This window comes from Aethina tumida, chromosome 2 (genome assembly GCF_024364675.1).
Source record: "Aethina tumida isolate Nest 87 chromosome 2, icAetTumi1.1, whole genome shotgun sequence".
Taxonomy (NCBI): domain Eukaryota; kingdom Metazoa; phylum Arthropoda; class Insecta; order Coleoptera; family Nitidulidae; genus Aethina; species Aethina tumida.
Genome location: NC_065436.1, coordinates 28407305 through 28433149, shown reverse-complemented (window position 1 = coordinate 28433149; position 25845 = coordinate 28407305). Strand labels below are relative to the sequence as shown.

The 25845-nt window shown below is 32.2% G+C and overlaps 2 protein-coding genes across 2 annotated transcripts in view; one reads left to right on the top strand and one right to left on the bottom strand.

Moving 5' to 3' along the window:
• Window positions 1–22678, bottom strand: part of LOC109604852 (G-protein coupled receptor 52) — a 38265-nt gene extending 15587 nt beyond the window's left edge. The window contains exon 1 of the mRNA XM_020021398.2: window positions 22668–22678. The gene's annotated coding sequence lies outside the window, so the exon portion shown is untranslated. The remainder of the gene's footprint in view (window positions 1–22667) is intronic.
• Window positions 3055–4594, top strand: LOC109604847 (probable citrate synthase 2, mitochondrial). The gene is made up of 2 exons (XM_020021391.2): window positions 3055–3428; window positions 3481–4594. The coding sequence occupies exons 1-2, from the start codon at window positions 3083–3085 to the stop codon at window positions 4548–4550; spliced, it is 1416 nt and encodes a 471-aa protein (XP_019876950.2). The 5' UTR covers window positions 3055–3082; the 3' UTR covers window positions 4551–4594.
• Window positions 22679–25845: the final 3167 nt, after the last annotated feature.

Genomic DNA, 25845 nt, shown 5'->3' with positions numbered 1-25845 from the left:
TTACCGTTGCCAATAAGCCACTATCTCCATCCAGTTGGTTGACTATCAATGATGAATAGCACTATCTATCACCTTTTATTTTTATCGCTCGATCCGTTGCCAATACTTATTACGGACACGTATTGATAAATTATGTTCCATATATCGTCGGAAAATGGTTAGGCATTGAATGAGGAAGAAAATGCATTAGGAAAATGACGATCTTGATAAAAACACCGTTGTGGAACCGAGGTTCATTTTCGGTTAATAGTTTTAAATCACGAACGGTGGGGTATTGGCGAAACCGCATTTAAAACGAAATTGGTTCATATTTTGTTGACATCTATGCTAAAATTATTTTTAGAAAATTGGCTGATGTTATAATCCAATTAGGAATTAGTCGCCGATGCAAAGTATAAAACGATTGCGCCTTATTAAAAATTTCCATCTAGATGACTGACTCAAGATCAGTGTTCCGAACTGTTTTTTCAACCTCGGATCTGATCCACCCTCTCCCTTATCATTTTACGGCACACGACTCTGGAAATTTACTCCCTCTTCTGAAAAAACCTTCGACGAACAAGTAGTTTAAGCCTGAGTTAACATAAACCGTTGCATTATTCTCTGATAAAGCTTGGTATAATAATGGGAGAATGATCTTGGAAAATGGGCTACTCGACTTTTTACTTTTTAAGATTGCTCGTAGCTGATGTGATATTTTGTTTTTAAAATAAAGTGTCTTGCAGTGTAATATATCAAAATTGCATCCCGGGGGATCAATATTCTTTCACTTCGCCTTAGGATAGTGATAATTTTTATAACAAAAATCACTTTTTAGTTAAAATTTGATTCAAGTAGTTTATATAACTTACCTTTAACTGTTTTTGTGTCAAAACAATTAAAAGATAGCAAACAATCCAAATCATTTCATTCTTATAACAATTTACAAACACTTCACATGAAGTTTAAAAATTGTAAAAACACAAAGATTTTTATTAACCAATGAATTTATTCACGGGGAAGTTTGTCACAGAAGCAAATTGCTCAAAGATTGAGCATTCATCACAGTACGGTTACAAGGGTCATTCAAGGATGCAATGAAACGGGTTCCGTAGAAACTAGACTACGAAGTAGACGTCCAAGGGTGATAAATTAGTATCAGAAAAAATTACTTTCATAGATGTTTCTGTCACAATGCCTGGACAAATTTACATAGATCTTATAATTCTAAAACTATTGTAAAACCAATATGAGAGGTGGTGGTTTCAATTTCATATTTATAGAAGACAACACTCACCCACATCGTATCGAAGCCTTTAAGAACGTTCTTAAAGAAGGTGAAATGCAAAGAATGGAGTGGCCATGACTTTCGTCTAATATGGGAATATGGGATTACTTATCCAAATTAATTAGGCATCGTTTAAATCCTCCTATAAGTATCCCAAACCAAATACAGGCTGCAGTTGAAGAATGGAATAATATCCCTCAATAATTTTTTGATAATCTAATAAGGAGTCTCAATATTTTATTATAATATAATGCAATGATGGACTTAATTAAATTGTTAATTTATATTGATATCGTTTTTGTTAAAAAAGTTCGTCGATGACTACTATTATTTCTTTTTTACCTTAATTATTCTCTACATGGTAAATGTTAAAACACTTTAGGGATTCATTATAGATGTATACTGTAAATTTACATACTATCGAAAGTATTGGCTCTAATGAGATTTCTCGTTGAATAAAGTGTCACAGAGTTGAATATCTAATCGTGCTGTCGTGACGCTAAAAACTGTCTAGACTCAGACCTTTTAATTCGAGTGTTTTTGCTTGGATTCAATACTACCGAAGGGATAAATGGATATTTGATGTCTATTATAGTAACTTTTTACGAATTCCTTTTCATCGCTCATTCATGTACCTCGATAACTCAATCGACACTTATAAGTGTTTCCCACATTTTGTTCAAACATTACCTAAACACAACACGATAATTTTTATTTTAAACTGGGTTGAAGCAATTAAAGTGGTAACTTAATCCGTGTTAATACGCAAAACTGGCCCAACGTTTAAGCGCCCTTGTTGGGCATAATTTGTATCCACATGAATATTACAGCTAAAACAGCCGTGTCGTAAATTGCCTGTTAATTCTCGGCGGCATTACCGGAATGTTGGGGATATAATATTTCTTTATCCATTATATTTCCCTCTGAAACCATTAACCCACCTTAAACACCGTTAAGTTTCACCATGCTTTTTTCGGGCTTCAACCCTTTAAATTTAGTTAGCCCGCTGTTTGTATTGCGGCCATATTTATCCGGGTTTATGTGGTGTTTGAATATGTTATATTCGTCCCTGTTAGCTGTGGTTGGATAGCGAAATAAATCGGGAATTTCTGGTTGTAGATGACACAGAAATGAAACAAATGGAGTTAAAAAAACTAAGATGAGCCAATTATTTTCTTTCTCATTCAAACAACGGTGAAATGAAAGTTTTTCCTCAATTCAGTTGATAAATTTGGTGTGAATATTGCATGATTTAATGACATCGACAGGTTACGGCAGTCAATATCCTATTTCAGACTGTAACAGAAATTGAACAATGCATGTAATTTACGCAAACTTGGTCTGGGAGTGAAACAACTCCTCATGACAAATGGTTGTAATTATGGCTGTGATGTGTTGGAAATTACTCTGTTCCAAAAATCGACATGTTTAAAGTGTTTAGTCATGTCGTATTGCGCCTGCCTCCGCACATTTCATAATTAATTTCAAATTCTTCGAAGTAAGTTTCCTAATTTAAAATGAATTATGAAGTACTTTACACTACATCATTTTTATTAGACCAAGTTTATACATGGAAACTATAAAATTTTAAAGCTTTCAATTATTTCCGGGCTAATTTTAGCTTATTTATGGTTTGTGCTCCAGATTTATAAATTCTGCATATTGCACAAAAGTTTTTAGATCGCAGTAATTTTTATCGAATTTTAAATTATGAGTATGTTCTTCAAAGTGTTATGTCTATGGTCTTTCTATTTTTTTAGTTTTATGACAAGTTGTCATAACTATTCTTCTGTCATTTACAAAAATTTCACCGACATGTTCCCGAGAAATCTTTTCACCAAATCCTCCATCCCAATGAGGTTTATAAGACAATTCAATCAAACCACACCAGTAGAAAGCAAGGATGTTAAACAAGAAACTGGAACGGACTTGAAAGCCATCCTAGCTTCAAAAATACCTGGAGAAATTGACCGTATAAAGAAATTCAGAAAAGAACACGGTAACACGGTTGTATCCAAAGTTACGGTTAACATGATTTACAGCGGAATGCGAGGAATATTGGGCTTGATCTACGAAACTTCGCTTTTGGATCCCAATGAAGGCATACGATTTCGAGGTTATTCCATTAAGGACTGTCAAAAATTGATACCGACTGCTGCAGGTAATTACGTAATTTAACCCGTGAATTATTATGTTCAGTGAATTATTCGTAGGTGGAACACAGCCACTGCCTGAAGGATTATTCTGGCTGCTGATTACTGGATCAATGCCAACAAAGGAACAGGTGAATGTGGTATCGAAAGAATGGGCAGCCAGGTCGAAGCTTCCCGACTATTGCTACGATTTCATGTCCAAAATTCCCAAGAAAACCCATCCAATGGCACAACTGTCAGCCATTTGTTGCCTGTTAAATAACGAGAGTTTGTTCGCGAAAGCGTACACTAAAGGAATCCACAAGAGTACATACTGGGAGTACGTCTATGAAGACACCATGAATTTGATTGGCAAAATTATAACCGTGGCCGCGATGATCTACACCCGATCATTCAAAAACTTAGAACGTCCGAAACATACTGTGCAACCGGATAAAGACTGGAGCTACAACTTTTCCCAAATGTTGGGTTACGATTCGGCCGACTTCATTGAATTCCTGAGACTGTACTTGGTTATCCATTCGGACCACGAGGGGGGAAACGTGTCGGCTCACGCCAACAAATTGGTGGGATCGGCTTTGAGCGACCCTTATCTGGCCTTTGCCGCCTGCATGAACGGCTTGGCCGGCCCGTTGCACGGCAGAGCGAACCAAGAGGTCTTGGAGTGGATTATCAAAATTCAAAAGGAGATAGGCGATAAGCCCAGTGAGCAAGCCCTAAAAGATTTCATTTGGAAGCTACTGAAGTCGGGTCAGGTCGTCCCTGGATACGGCCACGCCGTTTTGAGGAAGACCGATCCACGCTACGATTGCCAGAAGGAATTCGCCGCCGCTTACATCAAGAATGACCCCTTGGTTAACATGACGGCTGAAATTAACAAAGTGGTACCACCGATTTTAACCGAACTGGGCAAAGTTCAGAATCCTTGGCCCAACGTTGATGCCCATTCTGGAGTCATTCTGTATCATTACGGAATGAAGGAAATGAGCTTCTACACTGTGCTTTTCGGTGTCTCTAGATTGTTGGGGGTTATGGCTAGTCTGGTTTGGGATAGGGCTCTCGGTATGTCCATTGAAAGACCCAAGTCCATAACTACTGATGACTTAATGAGACTGGTTAAAACTAAATAATTAATTAAGCACTTATACAAATAAAATGTGTCAAATAAGTTTGATTCAAGTGTTTTTATCAATACAAGCAGACGGCTTTCAACATTTACAGATTGATTACACAAGTAAAATATTTTTAACCTCATGAATATCATTTCGAATGAATTGGAGCAGCCATTTCTTAGACTATTATGTCCGTTATCAGCCATTATAGTCTATATAAAAAATGCATTTGCCACGATTCCATTTACTCTAATTTCACAGTCATTTTTCTTTCAGCAGAACGACGCGGTTTGGCTGAAATCACTAGCATCTAAGTGTTTGTATTCAGTGGAAGCGCTGAGATTTCCATGAATAGAGAAATCGATTTCACATCCTCCACCACTCCGTTCCTTGAATGAATCCATCATTCAGGAGCGGCTCGGAATTTTCACGGCTTTTATTTTAATTGAATTCCGAAGCGAGCTTTTCAGCTGAAATGCGCGGATACATGGAAACTGTTGCCTTCGGTGGCCAATTATTTTTTAATTAAATCGTTGTCAGATTTAAACGGAAATGGTTATGCCCATTTGTAAAGTATACGTCAATGGTGACTCCTGAAAATAACACTGTTTTACCTTTCTTATTCAACCGAGAGACTTGCTTACTAAACACGAAATTCACACAATTTTTTTATGGAAACATTTTCTAAAAACGAATTTTTTAATTTTTTATTTTAGGAGTTGCTTTAACATTTTTGAGTATAACTCGGGATCCAATTTACCGATTTGGCTAAATAAGTATTCAAATTTAAGACAAATGAACATTCTACAACTTTTATGGATATAGTTTTGAGTTTAATGTGGCAGTTCCGGTATCAATGATTTTAATAATTTCATAATCAATATCAATATCTTACTGGAAGTAATAGAAATCACAAAGTTACGTCCACTTTCAATTTTTGTACGTAAGATGACACTATTATAAAAAATTGTGGTTCTTTTTTTATTTATTACTCTTTAATACGCCACTATTCCACTATGTTTACATTAATCAATTTTGAAAAAGATATTTTGTATTACATTTATAATAAAATCAGGGACAATATCTTAATTTTTATATATATTTTAATAGACATTTTCACATATGGTAAGAAAACTTTACAACAATTGTTCCTCATAATTATATCAGTTTTGCTTGTAAGAAATAATGAATTCAAATGATTTTATTATAAATATTAAACGAATAAAATAGAATAAATGTTGTATTTTTTTATTCAGACATCTTGTTCGAAAAGATAAATTCTTGATTTTTTCAGTTTATTAACAAATTTTGATTATTTTAATTAATGTATAATTTAAGAAAAGTTAAAATGTCATGATTTTTCAAACTCTATCGGCAACTCAATTCAATAACTTTTTAATATTTCCATCTGTTATAAGAATAATTTAATTCTCATAATTATATTGAGTTTGAAGCTGGAAAAAAATATTGAAGTCTGAAGATTTTTTATTCTTCATCTCTGAACTTTTTACATCATAGAAGAATAAAATAGGATTAATTCTATAATTTTTAGAAATTCCCACATCTTGACAGAAAAGACTCATTCTTGAGATTTTTTAAATCTTGTAAAATTAAATTTGGTTATTTCTGATATTAATATTTAATTTAAGAAGTTAAATTCTTATGATTCTACAACTTTATCTGCAACTTTCAATTCTTGTGGAATAAATTCTATAATTTTTTGACATTTTCATTTCTTATAAGGATATTTAACTCTCTTATTATATTAATTTTAAAGATTGTAAGAAATATTAAATGTTTTATGAGTATACGTAACCTTCTTATCTTGAATGTAAAATTATTTTACATTATTAACTTATTTGTAGAACTTTGTCTACAAATAATTGATTAGAGTAGTGATTATTTTATTAGAGAAAAAATGATATGATATTTTTAAGAGAAAAATTAAAAACGTAAATTACTTTTTTTGGTACCTATTATTAATAAATATATCGCAGCCTTAACAAGTTGCTATTATTTAAATCATGTGTTAATTAGTAGAGTATAATTATTGTAACCGCCAATTCGAATTGCTATAGTCAATTTTTATGAGAATTTTAACGTTTTAAATAGGAAGTTCATGTTAAACAAATGCATTTTTTATTCAAAATTTTCAATTGCTTCCTTAATCTGTTTCCCGTATGAGATACCAAATGTAATGTTCTATCATGGCTGTATCCCAAAATGAAGTTACCGCAGAAAGGTTTGATATGATCCATACATCCATTTCTCGTATGTTATAACGGTACATGGAGACTGGTGATCATTGTTCTATAACTCCTGCTCAAGATCGTTTTTTTTTTTGAGACTTGGAAACAACGGTGTGTGACTACAAGAAGTTTACTGTCCCATTTAAAAAATGTAAAAGAGGTCGAATAAGTATTGAAAATAGTCATCAACAACTTAGGGAAGATAATTTTCAAAACACCGTGTTCCTGCTCGAGACCCCACCTTAACCGTGGCTCATCGCAGGGCCCGGCTAAATTTTGCTAAATAGCACATCAATTGGGTAGAAACGAATTGGGAACTAATTTTGCTTTCAGATGAATATATCTGAAGACATGTAATAGATGCGTTATTTGGTAGGTGCTCATTTTTGATGTGGGGAGGCATTTCTTTAACAGCACGTACCGACTTGGTGGTGATAAATAATGGGAACCTTATTGATGAGCGTTACATTTTGAACATTCTAGAAGAAAATGTCATGCCATATGCTCCTTTGATAGATACAATATTTTTTACTAATGCTCAACCACATACAGTCCATGTTGTCCGAAATTATCTTACTGACGTTGAGATTAATGTTATGACCTGGCCAACTCGCAGTCCAGACCTTAACAGAATAGAACATATCTGGGACATTCTTGGGAGACGTTTAAGGGACCATTCTAACCGTCCGAATAACTTAGAGAATCTGGAGCGTCTTTTACTCGAAATTTGGGAGAATTTGGACCAAAATGAAATTCGAACCCAGATTTTGAGTATGCACATTGTTTTTTATTTTATTATTATTTTTTAACATTTTTAATTTATTAGTTAATTTATTGGAGCAGTGTATATAGTAATTTTCATTTATCTTTAACTTTTATGCTTGTTTAGCCATCTAGATATACGTTATATGTTTAAGTACCTTAAGGTGATATTTAGCTAGTGTACTAAAATTTATACGAAAATCCTAGAGGGACTTAAAAGGCAGTTTTTTTTTCTAATTTGTAAACTAGTGTAATTATTTGTGTTTAGGAGCAGATTTCTTATTTTCTTTCCTACAATTAGTTGATTCCACCTAATCCATAATAAATTGGAGTCTCATTCAACCATCGAAATTAGTACGACGATGTAAGAATGGCGGAGTACAAAAAAAAAACGATAAGACCTTAACGAAGGTCTACCCGAGCTCACCGTAATGATTAAAGGAATGATTTCGGCAACATTCGGTCCGCAGTTCTGGCCGCAATTTTCCATTTTCTTGTTATCTGCTTTCGCGGGCGCCCAAACAAAATAAAAAACCAGCCGAACGACCCGTAAACGAGCATTACAGCACTAAACGGTTATAAATAAAAGATTTATATTTTCGATAGCGTGATGTGAATATAACACACCACCATTCCAATATCAACCGCAGAAACACCTAGATGCAAAAAATGAATCTTAAACTTTGTTTGTATTCGAAAGATTTATCCCGCAGACGGAATACTCGGAACGGAATCGGCCGTAAAACACGTACTCGAAACTATTTTGCATGGTCGAAGTTTTCGGCAGTGCTTCCCGAGAATCTTGGCTTCATTCCACGAACAAAGGGCGAACAAATTCAATTTCTGTAAAAGCTCATGTTTTTCCTTTGAAACTTTCCAATTGCGTTTTTATTTGTGTCACAATGCAATTTTCTAACAGCTTCCGCTCAATTCGCGATAACATGTCTCCGAGACGTTGCGGGGTGTGGGGTGTTTTCTCGTTGTTTGCCGGTGGAGAAAATTAAAGTGGAAACGCTGCGACGTCGACGAAGATTCCTGTGCATTAAGCGAGAGATTGAGCAAGAAATTTGACTAATTTGTTTCCATCCCCGTGTGTCTATTAAATGTCAATGCGACGGTGGAAAGGCGGGTTGGCAGGTCCGTGTGCCTCTGGCACTCGCCTGACTGAGTGCTCTAATTAATTACGGGCGACGGCCGCAACGCATTCAGCGTCCCGTCCTACACAAAAGACCGCAAAAAATTTATTTAGGAGAGATTGATAATGTTTATGGTTTCCATTTGTAGTCGACTGGATTGGCAATTTTGGATGGTATGGGTGCGAAGTCGATTTGGTATTTGGAAGGCGTCCTCGGAGAGGGTCTTTGATTATCTAAGAAAGGACACGTCGGTAACAAAGGGACAAACATCCGAAGTGTCGGCGATAGCAAGATTAAATGTAAATTGCCTGTTTAACTCAGGATATTGCTCCGAGACATGCATTTTACTCAATCCCAAGCTCTAGTTTGGTGGGTTGTAAACATGAAGGCAGCTACTACAAATAATCACCACTTATTTATAAATTAATCAAAAAATACACAAATACATTATTATATTAGGGGGACTGAAAAGTATGTCGTTTCTGCGCATGTCGATATTGAATGTCATTTGTCACCTTATTGTATGCCTCTAAGGTGTGCTAAAGTCATTTTAAAGTTATTGTGACTTGTTCACTTCTAAATAATTCAATAGTGAATCAATTTTTAGTCGAAAAGTATCCGGCGAAGACCACATTATTTAAGACAAACATTGGAAATAAATTGGGGTGGGAGGTACTGCTCCACCCACCATACTCACCCGATATTGTACCCTCGGATTTCCATTTATTACATTCCTTTAGTGAAAATTTGAAAATTTGGATGATCTAAAAAATGCCATCTTGAGATATTTTACTCAAAAACTAATTGAATTTATGAGTCCGACATTGAAAATTCACCCAGTACATGACAAAAGCTTGTTAATAACGAGGTTGATTATATTATAAAATAAAGATTTATTAAAAACGTATTCGTTTGAATTTAATGTAAGAAAGCGACATTATTTTTGGTCTCCCTTATACTATTGACTCTTCACATCTGTGAGGAACTCCTGAAGTGTTTTAACATTTAACTAATTGGGAGTCATTTAGTGAAAAAGAAATAGTAATATACCGCTTAAATTAATATAAATTTATAATTCACAGGGTGGAGCTTGACTATTGGAGCTGAGTTTACATTTCGAGGGAATCCGAAGTGGAAAGAGTTCGTCTGGAGAATTTCTCTCGCTGGGGCAGCAACTATTCGACGTAAGAGTCCCCCCAGGCCCTTGTATCCTAGTCAATAATGCAAACACAATGGATGTCACGGAACAACTCCATATTGGAAACCATTAATTCGGCCGACCACATTTCAGGCCATGAAATTTATATTGGAGGAGTCGTGGTTGTTCCAGAGTAGTTTTTCTGGATTGTCAATCGTGCGGTTTAACAGGCTGCTGAGAATTAATCCGGTTGACGATTCTCAATTGAGCAGTTACTGAAATTAAACAGACTGTTTGGTGCTCCCCCAGGTCGTTGCAGTAATGAGTAATTAGTGCGAAATTAATTTCTAATTGGTGATGTAATAACCTTAGGTTATTGTGCTGTTGTATTTGTAATGGCGATAAGGAGGTCACCGGAGTATCTTGGTTAATTAAGGTCGAACAATTTTATGTAGAATGGTGCCTCAAAAAAATAGTTCGCAATTATGCAAGCCATCACATTTACTCCACTAATGAGAGTGGAACGTTTGCACGAGACAATGGGGTTAAATCCCTTAGGCGCCCTAATTAAACCGCATTTAATTATAAAAACAATAATGGAAGTTCCCTTAAACGTAAATAAAATGAATAAAATCAGCCACACGTAATCCGGGTTACAAAACAAAACGTAAATCATCGTGGGAAAGAAACCACACTCCGAAATATTTAAATAGAAGTCGTAATTTAACGGCGAATCCTAATCAGACGAATAAATTGTTATATTATTCTGTCATCCAGCCCCGCCGACATAAACCTGACCCAGTTTCGGCAAATACGAAATAATTCTTTCTCGGTGACCCACATTTTTTCCTTTTTCCGTCCAATCGATACCTGGTAATATCTTATAGTAAATAAGCCTGTGGAGCTGCACAATTATTGTATTTACTTGAACCGCTTAAAAGTTTTTAAAAGCTTATCAAAGCTTTGTGCGACAGAAATTATCATTCTTTTGTTAATAACTAATTAAGTTCTGTAACAACTTGCTCCAGGTATTGTTTCACGCTTTGGTTATCATTAAAAAGAGTTATTATGCAGTTTAATAGAGTCTGCCTAAGCTCGAGCTTCACTTTAATCCCTGTTCCAAAGAATAATAAATAGAAAAGTCTTAAGCAGAAAGTAATTAAAAAAGTAATTAATATAGAAGACATTTATAAAGTCGCATAGGAAGTTGAGGACACGGCCCACTGTTATTAATACCTGGTGCGAATTAAACTCGTGAATGGAGTCGGGTTGGAAGTCGGCACCCTCAATGGATCTAACGGACTCAACTCAAGTGAATTTTCTTTTCAACGGCCAAGATTGAAACTTCCATATTTCCGTACCCGATAATTGATTGTATATCGCAGGCCAAACTAATACCGTGTGCCAAAAAGGTTTTCGGAGGTCAAGGCGTCCCGTTTTGATCGTTATTGTGCCTGAACCAATCATTATAGGAAAATACTAAATCTCTCCGACGGACCGGAGTTCGTGTTACGGAGTCGTTACCACCAACTGTGCTCCGGAGTTCGAAGGCAATTAGTGTGTTTCAAGGACGCCTCAACATCTGACCGAAATCCATATTTGCACATACACACAACTGAAATATTTATGTCCGAGTTGGAACACGTTTTTTGTCGGCTTTGTCGGTCGATTTTGAAAGAAGCAATCGTTATCGTTAATTCGCCTGTATTAAAGTGCGATTAGACCTGTTCACTGCGATCATTTAAATAATGTTGGCTGAAGGTATCCAAAGTTTAATTAATTTAATCACGCAACACATTTTGCGGTGATAAAATGCATAATACCGGAATGCATATTACGTAAATGCAATCCAGGCAAGCGTGCCAGCTATCTAGAAATAGAGCCATTAGCATTTTCAATGTTATCACGAGGGGGAACTTAACAGATTATTTGTTAAACTTATTTAATAACCATGTTGTCGTACTGAACAATTCTAATTACCGTTAAATGTTTAAAAAATATGCGTTTTGTAGTATTGTAGGGCACACCCTCCATATTATGTGTCTTTGTCAATTACATTCAAGATTACTGTCATAGAAGATTATATAGTACATCGTTTAATGTGATTAAGGGTTTAACGTATGCATGTCGAGTTTATTTCCTTCATTAGTACATCGAATCGATTTTCTGTGATAACGGAAGTTGGCGCTCAGTTAATCATCATTTATGTAATCCTGTTTGAAGCGGAAAAATAAACAAGGGAAAAGGAAGTGATAAGATTTGTGTTTATTAAATTGTGTTTATGTCTGATGATAAAAGTATAAATATAAATGACATTTAATTATATATAAATAAGTTTCCTATTATTTAATTTTCGTATTCAACTTCAACTTTGTTTCACTTAATACAACATCTTTTATATTCCCTCTAAAAAAACGATTGCTCTAACCTTTCAAAATACAACAATAATTCAACAACTCCATCATTAGAACCATTTTTTTCGTCGAGCCATTTTTTCATGGCTTCTCAGATTACTATGGTGGATGCGAGGAATTCCAACATTTTTTTAAAGTTGACGCAGATGTGTTTTTATTATCAATAGTGAGCAGTCTTGGTAACCAACTTGCGAAAAGCTTTTTCAAATCCAAATGAGTTCTTAAAATGTTCTGTACCCTACAGTATTAACAATTTCATGCACTTTTAGTTTTCGATCGTTTATCACGATGTGATGGAATTTCTGAAGTGATAATCTCATTTGGGAGACATGGCGATCTTCATCAAAACTGTTTGGAGAGTTATATTTGAATTAGGATATCCAATATTTTATAATTGATGAATGAAGGTGCAGAGTCTAGACTTCTTTTTTCATAATCCAGAATTTAATTACTTCTTTATCTTCATTTATTTATTTTTTAGTTTCTGAAATTGGTTTCATAAGAACTAATTGTTTTCAAAACATAATTATACTTAAACTATCACAGATGTATTCAAAAATCACTGATTTACAGTTTCAAACATATTACCTATACTTATATGTATAAGTTCTACAAAATAGACCTCAGCATTGTTCCTTGTGGAATACCAATTTCATTTATTAATTCGGATGGTACACAATTTTTCAAACTTAATTATATATAGTTCCACCAAAAGCTTTATTGAATAATTATTTTTGTATAAACACTAAACCATTTATCACATACATTCAAAATAATTGTGACAGGAGTGTCTTTTACGAAAAACACTTTGATTGCTTTGGATTACATTATATTTGTCACAATATTTTACTAGCAGGTTCGTTACCACATTTTACAAAGTTTTTTCAAATATACACACAGTAAATTGTCATAAAGTTATCTATCAGATATCAAAGAGACACGAACCAGATCAGACCTCTGATCAGTTTTCCAGTCTTGTGGAAATACATGATTAATATGTTCATTAAATTTATCTGCTGTATTTTGTTCTTCACTTCATTAAATTTTACAAAATTTTTTATATAAATATATTTATTAAGTGAAAAACTTAACCTTTTTTATTCTTTAATATATTTTTGAATCACCCCCATGTTTCTTCTTTGTAGTAAAAATAGCTTTTTAAACATTTTTAAAATTAAATTAAAGTTACATCAATAACAGACCTTTTAAACCAGTAATGAAACTAATAATAACCAAATAAAGGTTCCTTGACATACTCAAAACTAGTGAACGAAAAATTCTTGATCCATACCTCGATTGAATGACACAACAAAACAAGTTTTATGGAATCCATGGAGCCATTATTAATTAATTATCGACTTCTAAACAAAATAGTTATGGAGGAATTCCCATCCCCCATTCCCATTATGTAGTTTGTCAGTCATTTTTCCACATTGCTCATTGTTGTTCAAAACAAATAAACGAGGGTTTAATTTATCGTTTGGGTAAAGGCGAAGTTGTCAGTTATTTGCTTTTTGCATGTGACCCGCTTAGACAAAGACAAACGGCTGCACCATTGTTAAGAACGACAACAACAAACTTCCCCATTCTAAATCAAGCCCCCACAAACAATAATACAGCATTAATATACTCCCGGTGAAAAATCCATTCGGCGTTCCAGGTTCGCGAGGTCTCCCTTTTATCCGACGATTTTTTTTTATATTCGCTGCGTGGTCTTTCGACGAGAACCGAGAACGTGAGATTAGGATTTCGCCGTTGCCGTGTACCGCGTACCATACACGAAAATTTTTATGCGACACGCGTTCCTTGATACTATTAAATTCTTTAGTCGGTTTTATTTATTTAGTTGTATACAGGCCGACCTATTATTTAATCGATAGCGAATGGTGAATAAATAACATGAAGACAAGACCCACTTTACGACATACGAGACTGATAGTTATTTATAAATTGACACGACGTGTTGAACTACTTTTTCCATTTTCATTATTTTGTGTATTTAGTTCTTGTCAATTAATCTTAACGTCGCCTAGTTAGTTTCGACCGTCATTGAATCGCAATTGAATTTTGTTTGGGCGACGAAACGGCCCGAACAACATGCCACAAAGTGCAGCCATCAAGTTAAAGTGCCCCTGGACGTCTTTAATTTTGTTCATTATGCGCTTCGTTGCGCTAAGTCTGGGCCAAAGTCTGGTTTGGCTTACAGGTCAATTTAAAAACAGTATCGCATGGCCAACTCCAAATCAATAGCCAACGTATCAGGTCGATTTTGTGTGTGGAAGACTGACAGAATAATGGCACGCTGTTTGACCCGGTTATGCGAGATAAAGACGCCTTCCGGCTCCCTATCTATTTCGGTTTCAGTAGTGGGGTAGTTCGAAACTAGAATATATCAATTTATGCGTTTTTAACAAAGCCGATACACGCAAACAACAAAGTTACCTGAAGCACAGAATTGGAAACGAACCTAAAACAACGGAGAACAGATAATGAAAATCTCCCAAGTAACAACAAACACTGATGGACCAATTCATTTTAAATTTATGCGATTGAATGAGCAAGTACATGAGAAACGGTGAAAATTTGGAGAGGCAAGCTAAATTCAATACGAATAGTAATTAGAAAGTTTCCATTCAAGTTTGTTCGCAGTCGTAACAGTAAAATCCTTTGTAGTAAAAGTTAAGCACTCCAAAAGTTTGTATGATTTCTACTTTGCCGAAGGTATTTACAAGTGTTGCAACATCCAGTTTTCCCTCCGCATTATTTGCCTAGCTAATATTATCACTTCAATTACAAACTACATCCAATTACAATATTGTTTCAAATTTAAATGAAAACGTTGACTGCATAATTTAATTTTCCTTTCTTATCATCATTCGTTCATTAGGTGTAATTCTCAAGAATTTGATGAATATAATTTTTTATTTTTTGAAATATAATTTGAATTTTTTCCATGGCTGTCACACCATTTCTTCATATTTCTTTCCCTGAAATTAATTAATTTTTTAATTATTTTTCATTTTTTTTTTTTCTAAACAAGAAGAATAAAATTAGATAATTAGAAAATTTACTCACGAATTTTAAACCTTACTTAAGTAATTATAATTCCTCTAATATCTTCTTTCATTCATTAATTCTCAATTAATATTTCCTATCAACCACCTTATTTTATAATGAATATTAGTACTTTACAAATTACATTTTGGAAAATTTATTTAAATTATTCCGATGTCTATTATATTTCCTTTTTATGTTTTAAACTTTTTCCTTTTGGAATTAATTAATTACTGATTAATTTATAATTTTTTCTTGTGCGTCTAAACAAGGTGATTAAAATTAGTTTACTCATAATAACTTATAAACATTTGTATATTGTCTACAATTATTCTAATAATACCTTTATTTCCTATTTAATATTTAAGAAGATTATTGTTGGAAAAGAGAGAATTTTATAAATTGATGTCTTTCATAAAGTTTTCTCAATTTCAAACTGGTATCATTATTGAAAGTTTATTTAAATTGCCTCTATAGAGATCATTTTTATTTCATATTTTCATTTTTCTCTTCCTGATTTGCCCAGCAAATATAAATACCAAACTATATTAATTTCTAATATTGTTTGAAAATCAAAACATTAATTAGGTAATTAAATTTTTCATTAGTTCTCAATTAATATTTCTTATCCACCACATTGATTACTTTATAAATGGCTATCTTACTCGTTTCTCATATTTTAATTTTTTTTTGTGGAGTTCATAATTAATCTGATGATAACCTTTATATCGACTACATTCTGGTTTCATATTTAATATTTGAGAAGGTTAATGATGTCTGAAATCTTTTCAGTATAAAAGCAGCTATATTTTTTGAAAATTTATTTAAAATATTTCTATGGAAATAACTATTATTTAATATTTTCTTTTTCCTCATTTGCCCGGCTAATATTATAACGTCCATTACAAACTACATAAATTTATAATATTCTTTCAAAATAATTTGGAAACGTTAATTAAGTAATTAAATTCTCCTTCAACATCTTCTTTCAGTCATTAGCTTTCAATTAATATTACTTATCCATCATAAAAGCTTTGAGTTTGACTTAACAGAATGATTAAAATTGGAGTTTACTCAGTAAAAATACGTAATAATTTATAAACATTAACAGATTATCTACAATTAATGCAATAATAACAACCTTTATATAAACTATATATAGTTTTCCCTCTAATATTTAAGAAGATTGTTGTTGAAAATTGAGGAAAACCGCATATTATAAATTGGTTGAAAATTTTTGAAAATATATTTAAAATATTTCTACAGAAATCATTATTATTTCAAGATCATCAATAGCAAACTATAATATATTTATCTATAATATTATTTCAAAATTAAATGAAAACCTTAATTAAATAATTAAGTTTTCCTTCAACGTCTTATTTCAGTCGTTAGCTTTTAATTAATATTTCTTATCCATCTTAAAAGCTTCGTAATGAGTTTGGTTACTTTATAAATTTCATTTTTGAAAATGTATTTAATTTTGTCCATATTGATTTTTTATATTTTAAACTTTTCTTTATGGAATTAATTAATTTATGTTTTTTATGTAAAATGAATAGAATTAGAATTTACTCTGGAATAATTCATAATAATTTATTTAGAATTAACATAATATTAACCTTCATATAGACTATATTCTATAATAATATCTTATATTCTAGTTTTCTAATATTTAAGAAAATGATTGTTGAAAGTTGAGGAAAACTGCATATATAAATTGATTGTCTTTCATGGAATTTTCTTTATTTAAAAGTTATTAGCTTTTTTGAATTGCCAAGCTAATATTGTGACATCAATAAAAACGTTAATTAAATAATTATATGTTTCTACTTAACTTTTTTCAATAATTAGTTGTCAAGTAATATTTTTTATCTATCAAAAAGATTTCTAATGAGTTTGATTATTTCATTTTTGAAAATGTATTTAATTTTTTACACAGTTATCAAACTGGTTTTTCATATTTTAAACTTTTCTCCTTGGAATTAATTAATTTTTAATTTATTTTTAATATTTGCATGTGCATATAAACAAATTATATAAATAAAATTGTTAAAATTTAGTTTATCCAGCAAGAATTAATAATAATTTATAAATATTTGAATATTACCTACAATTAATCTATATATTGACTATATTCTGGTTTCCTATTTAATATTTAAGAATACTATTTTTGGAAAAGTGAGGGAAGCCACAATTTGTAAAGTGATTGTCTTTTACGAAATTATCTCTATAGAGATCATTATTATATCACACTTTCTTTTTCCTCTTCATGATTTATCCAACTAATATAATAACATGAATAACAAACTACATTTATTTACAAAATTAAGTCAAAACATTAACTAAGTAATTAAATTTCCATTCATTATCTTCTTCTCATTAGTTTTCATTCAATAGTTGTTTTCCATCACATAAGTTTCGTAATGAACTTGATTACCTTTTAAAAGAATTAAATAAACTACGTAGTTTACTGAAAACGTGTAATTAAACCTTAATGAACATTACCTTTATTCTTTCATCTTTATAAAAAAATTCCGCTCGTTAAATTCAGTTCGTAATAACAAAGTTTGTTTTCGCAAACTGAATTATAATTATTTCAGTAAATTGCAGGCAATGCACATTAAAAAAAAACTATTTCTAGGAGAGGCGTGCAAAAAGCTCGTTCGTAATTCTCACGAAATTTTCAAAAGGGAGGCTGCAAAAAACGTTTTTAATTAAATTCGAAATTAACGGAACGAGCACGTAATTACTTAACCAAATGTGCCGGTTAGCTCATAAACTTTGACACGGTTCTGTTACACGCCAGTGTTTACAAAGCTTTCAATTATTTTAAATGAGAGATAAGGGATATGAATTTTTTTTTACTCCCGCTCATCCAAAAATAGCCGAGAGCCAAGAAAAATGATAAGGCATAAAGTATGATATTACATTCGAGTTCCGCATTCGATACAGAAATATCTTTCGGTGACACGAACCGAAATTGAATTTATCTTTATGCCCACCAGACGCCGTTTCCACGACAAATAGAAAAATCCACTTACGTTCCATTCGGCGAAAAAATATTCTTTAATCTTAAACATAAATTTCAGGCATGGCATTTTTGTCAATGTTTTCAAAGTTGACTGCAAGTGTCGCGGTACTATTTAAGTAGTAAGGATTAAACGGCTCCGCCAAACACACAAGACGGACCTTCTTTATTTTAGGGACGTTTTCGTTTCGAGTCGGTGCGAATTAAAAATTGAACGGCTTCCCCGTCTAATATTTCAGGAGAATTTGCCCCAACAAAGGAATAATATTTCCATGTTGCCTTTCAAACAAATACTTCCAGTTGCCGGCCTTTTGTCCTGGGCTCCTGTTTGGCGCATAAATTTCAGGAGACAAAAGCAAACCGTTACCGTTATCAAAACTAAAATATTTCCACTTAGGCTGAGCCTCACCGGTAAGTTTTGAACGTCACTTTTATGACGACGTTCGATGATTAATTGTACTTTGACATTCCAACTTTTTATTGATTTTAAGATTTAAAAACGATTTAACCCCCTAAAGTATGCTCGAAGGTGGCTTTCCCATTTCTAAATATTGGATTTTGAAATTGTATCCAGTACAGTAAATATTAAAAAGGGGAACATCTGCGTGGCTGAAAGGTTCGCCGGAGGAAAAATGTGAATGCCTGTGTTGGCAAAACGTTACCGTAAGCACATCGAATATTTTTGCAGCGTTGGCAAAGGTGCACAGCTTTTTCTATTTATATTCCTTTATGCCGGAACGGCTCCCGTTTGAAACTGGTAATGCAGCTGCGAGAAATATGGAGGTAAAAGGACTTTTTTTTCGCTTTGTTTGGATGAAAACAACATATTAGCGGTATATAAAAGGTGGAACAATACCATAAAATAATGATGCCGTAAATTTAAACCAACTAGGGTTTTTTCTATAATTGTTTTTTCATTTTATTCCGGTAGGAAGGAAAAAGTCGACTGAAAGTGGGAAAAGTTCACGACGCACGGATTAAATAATCCCTCAGGCTGACGGTTGACACACGATCGCTTCGATCTTGCCACGGGACTTTTTAACTTCTTGGGCACTTAGACGCGACTTTCCGTCAACCGCTCAATCTACCATATTGATACAGTTTGACTCGAGTGTCGGATCATCGAACTAAACTTTGTTAATTTTGCGGTTGGAAGTTTCAAGTTAGGTGGGAAGGATTTGCGTCACACCGCAGCTTTTTTTGGGAACACAACAACTTTGCCACCCAACAAAGTTTTAATCAGTGCTTTATACTTGTATATTAATATTTTAATCATTTAAGACCATACATTAATTATAAAGTTTTAATAATCAGCATATTTTCTTCAGCAATTAAGGAAGAAGTAATAATGGATATGAAAGAGTTTAACATACACAGATTATCCTCAATTAATCTAATAATAGTACTCATAACGAATTTAACCCAATTTCCCATTTAAGTTTAGTATGGTCATTATTCAAAAAGATAGAAATACCACATTATAAAAATGGGTTGCTTAATTTTAGATTATGTTTCATTTTTGAAAATTTACTTTAAATTGAAAACAATAAAGTTAATCTAATAATACTCTTTATATCGCCATTAAACTAATTACAATATTTAAAAGATTTGTTGTAAAAGTGAGTCTTTCATGAAACCTTCTTCTTGTAAGATTTTCTTTTTGAAATTTTGTTATATCTTTAATTGTATCTACATATTCACTATAATGTAATGTTCAGATATTTATTGTTAAAAAAGTAAAAGAAGTCATTGTATAAATCAGTTGTATTTTATGAAATGTGATTTTTTTTCAATTTTTCAAATATAAAAATGATTAAGTTTTCGTTATTTCTAGAAAGTTTATTTAAAATTTTCTATGGACTACTCACTAGTATTGTGTGTGTATAAACTAATTTTTCTTTTAATTTTAAGATATTATTATCAGAGAATTGTGAAACTCCCCAATTATAAAATCATTAACATTAAAATTCGCTTTCTTTTAGAATGTTAATTAATTTTTTTATAGACAACTCACTGGTATTTCATATTTGAGACTTTTCATCTTAAAATTGATTAATATGTTAACTATTGATATTAATCATTGATATAATATTAATTAATCTAATTCCCTACCTAATATTTAAGGGGATTATTGTTAGAAAAGTGAGTGAAGTTTTACTGTATAAATCAGTTGTATTTCATGAATTCTATTAATTTAATAGTTTACATTAAAAATTTATTTACTATTTTTTAAATTTTTTCATATTTAATTTGTTTTATTTGTAGATTCAATTTTTTTCTAATGACAACTCACTATTATTTCATATTTGAAAGTTTTCATTCTGAAGATGATTAATTTCTGTTATATTTTTACATATAGGCTTATATCAATTTTATTTAATTTCCGATATAATATTTAAGGAAGTTGTTGTTGTAAAAGTGACAACAAATGTATTAAAATTTATTTTCTTTCTGTTAAAATTTTCAATTTTTTTCATACCGAATATAATTTAATTTCTCATCCAACATTTAAGTTAGTTGTGAGAAAAGTAAGAAAATTAATATTAAATATTTCAGCGGTATTTTATAAAATTTTTAGGTTTAATTTTTTCATTAAATGTTTATTTTCTTAAAATATTTTATATATGAAACTTTTCACTTTGTAAATAGTTAATTTCTACTTTATTTTTAATTATATTATCCTCATTTCGACTGTAATCTAATTATCTATCTAATATATGGAACAGTCATTGTCAAAAAAGTGAGTGAAACTACATTTTGAAAATCGTTCGTATTTCATGAAATTAACAGATTTCAATTAAAAAATTTTTTTAGAAGGTTTAATTATTTTTTTATGGACAACAGACTATTATTTCATAGTAGAAAATTTTCGTGTTGAAAATGATTAATTTCTGTTTTATTTTAATTATGTCCTCATATCAACTATAATCTAATTTTCTGCATATAAGCTAGATTATATAAATCAATTTTATTTTATATCTATTAATATTAAAGTTTATTTTTTTCTTTCAAAGTTTATTTATTTTTAATATATTGCCAAAAAAGTGAGTGAAACCACATTTTGAAAATCGTTCATATTTCATGAAATTAACAGATTTCAATTAAAAAATTCTTATTAGAAGGTTTAATAAATTTTTTTTATGGACAACACACTATTATTTCATAATTGAAAATTTTCATGTTGAAAATGATTAATTTCTGTTTTTTTAATTATGTCCTATTTTTCTGCATATAAGCTAGATTATATAAATCAATTTTATTTCATATCTATTAATATTAAAGTTTATTTTTTTCTTTCAAAGTTTATTTATTTTTAATATATTGCCAAAAATGTGAGGGAAGTATTTTGAAAGTGGGTTGTTTTTAATGAAATATGTTAATTGTAATACATACATAATAATAATACAATACACAAATATTTCATTATGGAAAATTTTCATCTTAAAAATTTCTGTTTCAATTTTAATTATTATCTATAGACAATATTTTAATTTTTTATTATCTTATAAAATCTATTAAAATTGATTTTTTCCCTGAATTTTTCCAATATTTTCATATCGACTATTATTTGAATCTCTATCAAGAGGGTTATTTTTATCTCATGATGTTAATTTAAGTATATTTTTGTTTGAAAGTTCATTTTTAAATTTATAACTTTTTTCGTTGAAAATGATTAATTTCTATTTAATTTTGCATCGACGATAATCTAATTTCCTCTATAATATAAGTTAGAAAAGTGAGGAAAGCCACATTATGTATAATGTATCGATCTTTCATAAAATCTAGTAAGTTTAAAGTTTGTTTTCTTCTCTGAAAGTGTATTTAAATTTTTTATATTGAAATATAAATGTTTATTTAATTTTTTTCTATTAAAGTCTTTAAGTCATTTTTAATTATCTCAATTAAAATTAATATTAAATCTACACTGCAAGAATTTATGACGATTTATTAATACATTAATAATCTTGTATTATAATGTGATGTTGATTCATTATTTTATTATCTTGGTGTTTGTTATCAATGAGTCTGTCACAATGGAGATCACCAAAAACTGAATTTATGTGAATTATCAGCTTTGGTTTGACTGAAAAATACAGACATAAAAAGCCAGACGAACGAAACGACGACAACGAAGCGATAAAATGCATAAATCGAAATGTTGTGTACAAAAAACTTTTTATTGATATGTCATTGTTCTGTGTATACGTCAATACGCATAGTTTGTCCATTCACTGGTCAATCCGCAGCCGACCCTCAATGTAATCTAAACCAGTCTCGTGCAGAAATGTGTGATGCGAGCCCGGTACACCCGTACCGCGATTCTACACTACTGTCTTGATCATTTATTTACCTTTCAGATCGACGTACAGGAAGGCGGTCTGACCGCGATCAGACCGCGACGAGAGGGTAGCAGCAGCGGCAGGAACGCGCGCCAATCATGAATGACAATCGACGTCGATTCGGGCGCGCTTCCGTTCCGCGGACGGCCGTACCATCGAGCTATCACCCCTCGGCCGGTTGATGCAATTCGCATGGGTGCATGCCAGGCTGCGATGCGGGGTGGACGACGCACAACGTCGGGACGCTCACGGGTGACTGATGCACCCCCGGTTTCAGCTCGCCGGAGTCGATCTTGCCGACCGTGAATAAGGTCCGGGAGGGCGCTTGCGTGGTGACGTCATCGCCAGTCGGAGGACTGATACGTCACCGAAAACCATCCCCCGTAATGGGAGATCAAGGCCGGCGGGATGTATCGTCGCTCCCCAGTCCTGGACAACTCCGCAGCGATTCACCCCGATACGATCTCCGTCCTTTTTTTTTTTCAGCCACGGTCCTCCAACGGACGGGTTTTGTTTACGGTCGTCGGCGCTGCCTTTTTACGCGGACGGTCGTTTTGCTTTTTGGGGTGGGGGGACGTCTGTCCGATGTATCCCCCGCCTGGTTTTGCAACGAACGGGTACCCGTTTTAACTGTGTCTGATAAGATTGGAGGAGACGCTTTAATACTTCGAGCTTCCAATTTACTGGATAAACATTTCCTTGTGTGTCTACCTTTTTAGGGGATATTACTTTCATGGCTTTTCGTTTGGATTTGCTCCAAGAACCGCATACGCGACCTACTTATCACTAATATGTAGACTTAATGCCTCTCTGATGTCGTTTTAATGAAAATATGGAAGATATAATTTTTTCAGTAGAATAATTTTTTAGCACTGAAGTGCATAATAATGGTGAACATATAAATGCACTCAGTTATAACCTGGAGGAGGAGAAGCGGTAGAAACTTAATTGCTCTTTCAGCAGCTTATCAAAAGTTAAATAATGTATCTAAGGACAAACTAAGCCTGTGGCTGTGACATACAGTATCATAAATGCCTCACCTCAAAAAAAATACTAGTCTAGCAGGAGCCTCTAGATGTCCGAATTTCCAGTTCCAATAGAAGACTTAATTCCTCTCTGACGACTAAAGTTTTTATAGTTCATTTAGTAGTAAATAAAATATAGTAAGGTTATCAAATTCATTACTAAGGCTGTAATCAGTTAAGACCCGGCGAAGTAGCAAAAAAAAAATGTTATTGTTGGTTCAGGAACTTGCTATATGTCTAAGATATAAAAAAATAAATAGAAGGAAGTTACATACATTTATGTTATATTTTAATATATCTCATTTTTACGTTACATTATACACTTTCTTGGGTTTTCATCCATTTAGTGGTGTCCTTTTTTTCAGTTCCTCCAATAATAATTTATTCTTTGAGCCTATATTCACCACCATTAAAAAGAATAAACACCACTTGACCTTTCAATATTTATTTAATGAAATATAATCCAATGTATATTAGAATTGTGTTCTGATAACAATTATATATGTGTTGTACTGTAAAGGAAAAACAAAATACACGATAATTCGTGTTTGTGGTCAGTTTTTCTCGGTTTCTTCAGAAGCTCGTTCAATTACATACACATACATTTACGAGATATTTTTATATATCTCATTTTTACGTTACATTATACACTCTTTTGAATTTTCATCCATTTAATGGTGTCCTTTCCTTCAGTTCCTCCAATAATGATTTATTCTTTGAGCCTATATTCAAGAGTAGTGAGCTACCACCGATGACGCTGCATATACTATATCACTAATCTTAAGCATCTTCGTGGCAACATACGGTTTTTTGAGTAGTAAAGTCAATAAACCAGAAGTACTTTATGGGTTTGAGTGGCGATAGATATATATAGTGGATAGGTCTCTTATTCAGATTTGTCCCATATTATTATTATAGACCAGGTATTCCTCACAAAAAAAAGAATTGAAGACTACTTAATACTCTGATCTTTCAGTTTGAAAGATAATCATTTAATCTTTACTTTTTAATCTGATTGAGAATACAACGTTTATGATTTTTCACTTGTATTTGCTCCTAGAACCCCAAAGGAGAACTACTTATAACTAACTAATTCCTCTTTAATGCCGAAAGTTTTGATGATTCATTTTTCAGTAAAACAAATGTGTAACGATGATGTAATTATAGATATAGTGAGTTATGACACAGAGGAGAAAAAACAGGAAAATGGGTAGTACATTGTTGTCCCAGAAACTTGTTATATGTCTGAGTTATCTCTAAATTTATATGTTATTATTCAAGAGTAGTGTAAAGCACTGCACTACCGGTATTAGTGCACAAACTGTATCACTAATCTAATGCGTCCAAGAGGTAACCTAAGAATTTTGGAGTAAATTGAAAGTACACCTTCGAGGTAACAAAATGTTTTTGTAGATCACTCGAACTAGTTCAACATTAATATGATACACGGTACTACGTAAAAACAAGTAAGGTTGTACGACATACTTTAATATTCAGAACTTCCAATTTACAGGATAAAAATTTCCTTGTGTGTCTACTTTTTAATCTCTTTAAGGATATTATTTTCATGACATCTCTATGATAGACAAGTGAACTTAATTGCTCTTTAAATTTTGATGGTACTATGTTTATTTTAAAAAAAATATATATGTTGTTTTAGATAAGTAAGTGCATAGATAGTGCAGCACAATGAGCTCATTAAAGGAACTTAATATTCCAAATAAGTGCTTATCTTGGTGGTCGTTAAAAAAACACAAAAAAATATTAAGCACGCTAAATTTAGTATAAGTTTAATAATATTCCGCAGCTTATCAGGAAGGAACTAAACAATGCATCTACAGACTGAAACAAAACATCAGTTCGAAAATAAAACGTCAAAAGGTAGAACAAGTAAACTAAAAACCGTATAATTTATTTAGCAGCAAAACCCATTTAATGTTTATTAAGATTTATGTTGGGCAGAAGTGTGTTTTCTCTTTTTTGTTTGCACAAATCCATTCCGAGTAAAATTTGTTTCCGGTTTATCGCATTCGTGCCATTTGGATTCGGTCCAATGTAATTATCCAAACGGCAGAGTATTCACCAAAAAAGTGTAAACAAACAATTTGGTTTATTTCTTTATGAGACAGTTTGTGTTCATGTTTCGATTTTTTTTTTCGGTTAT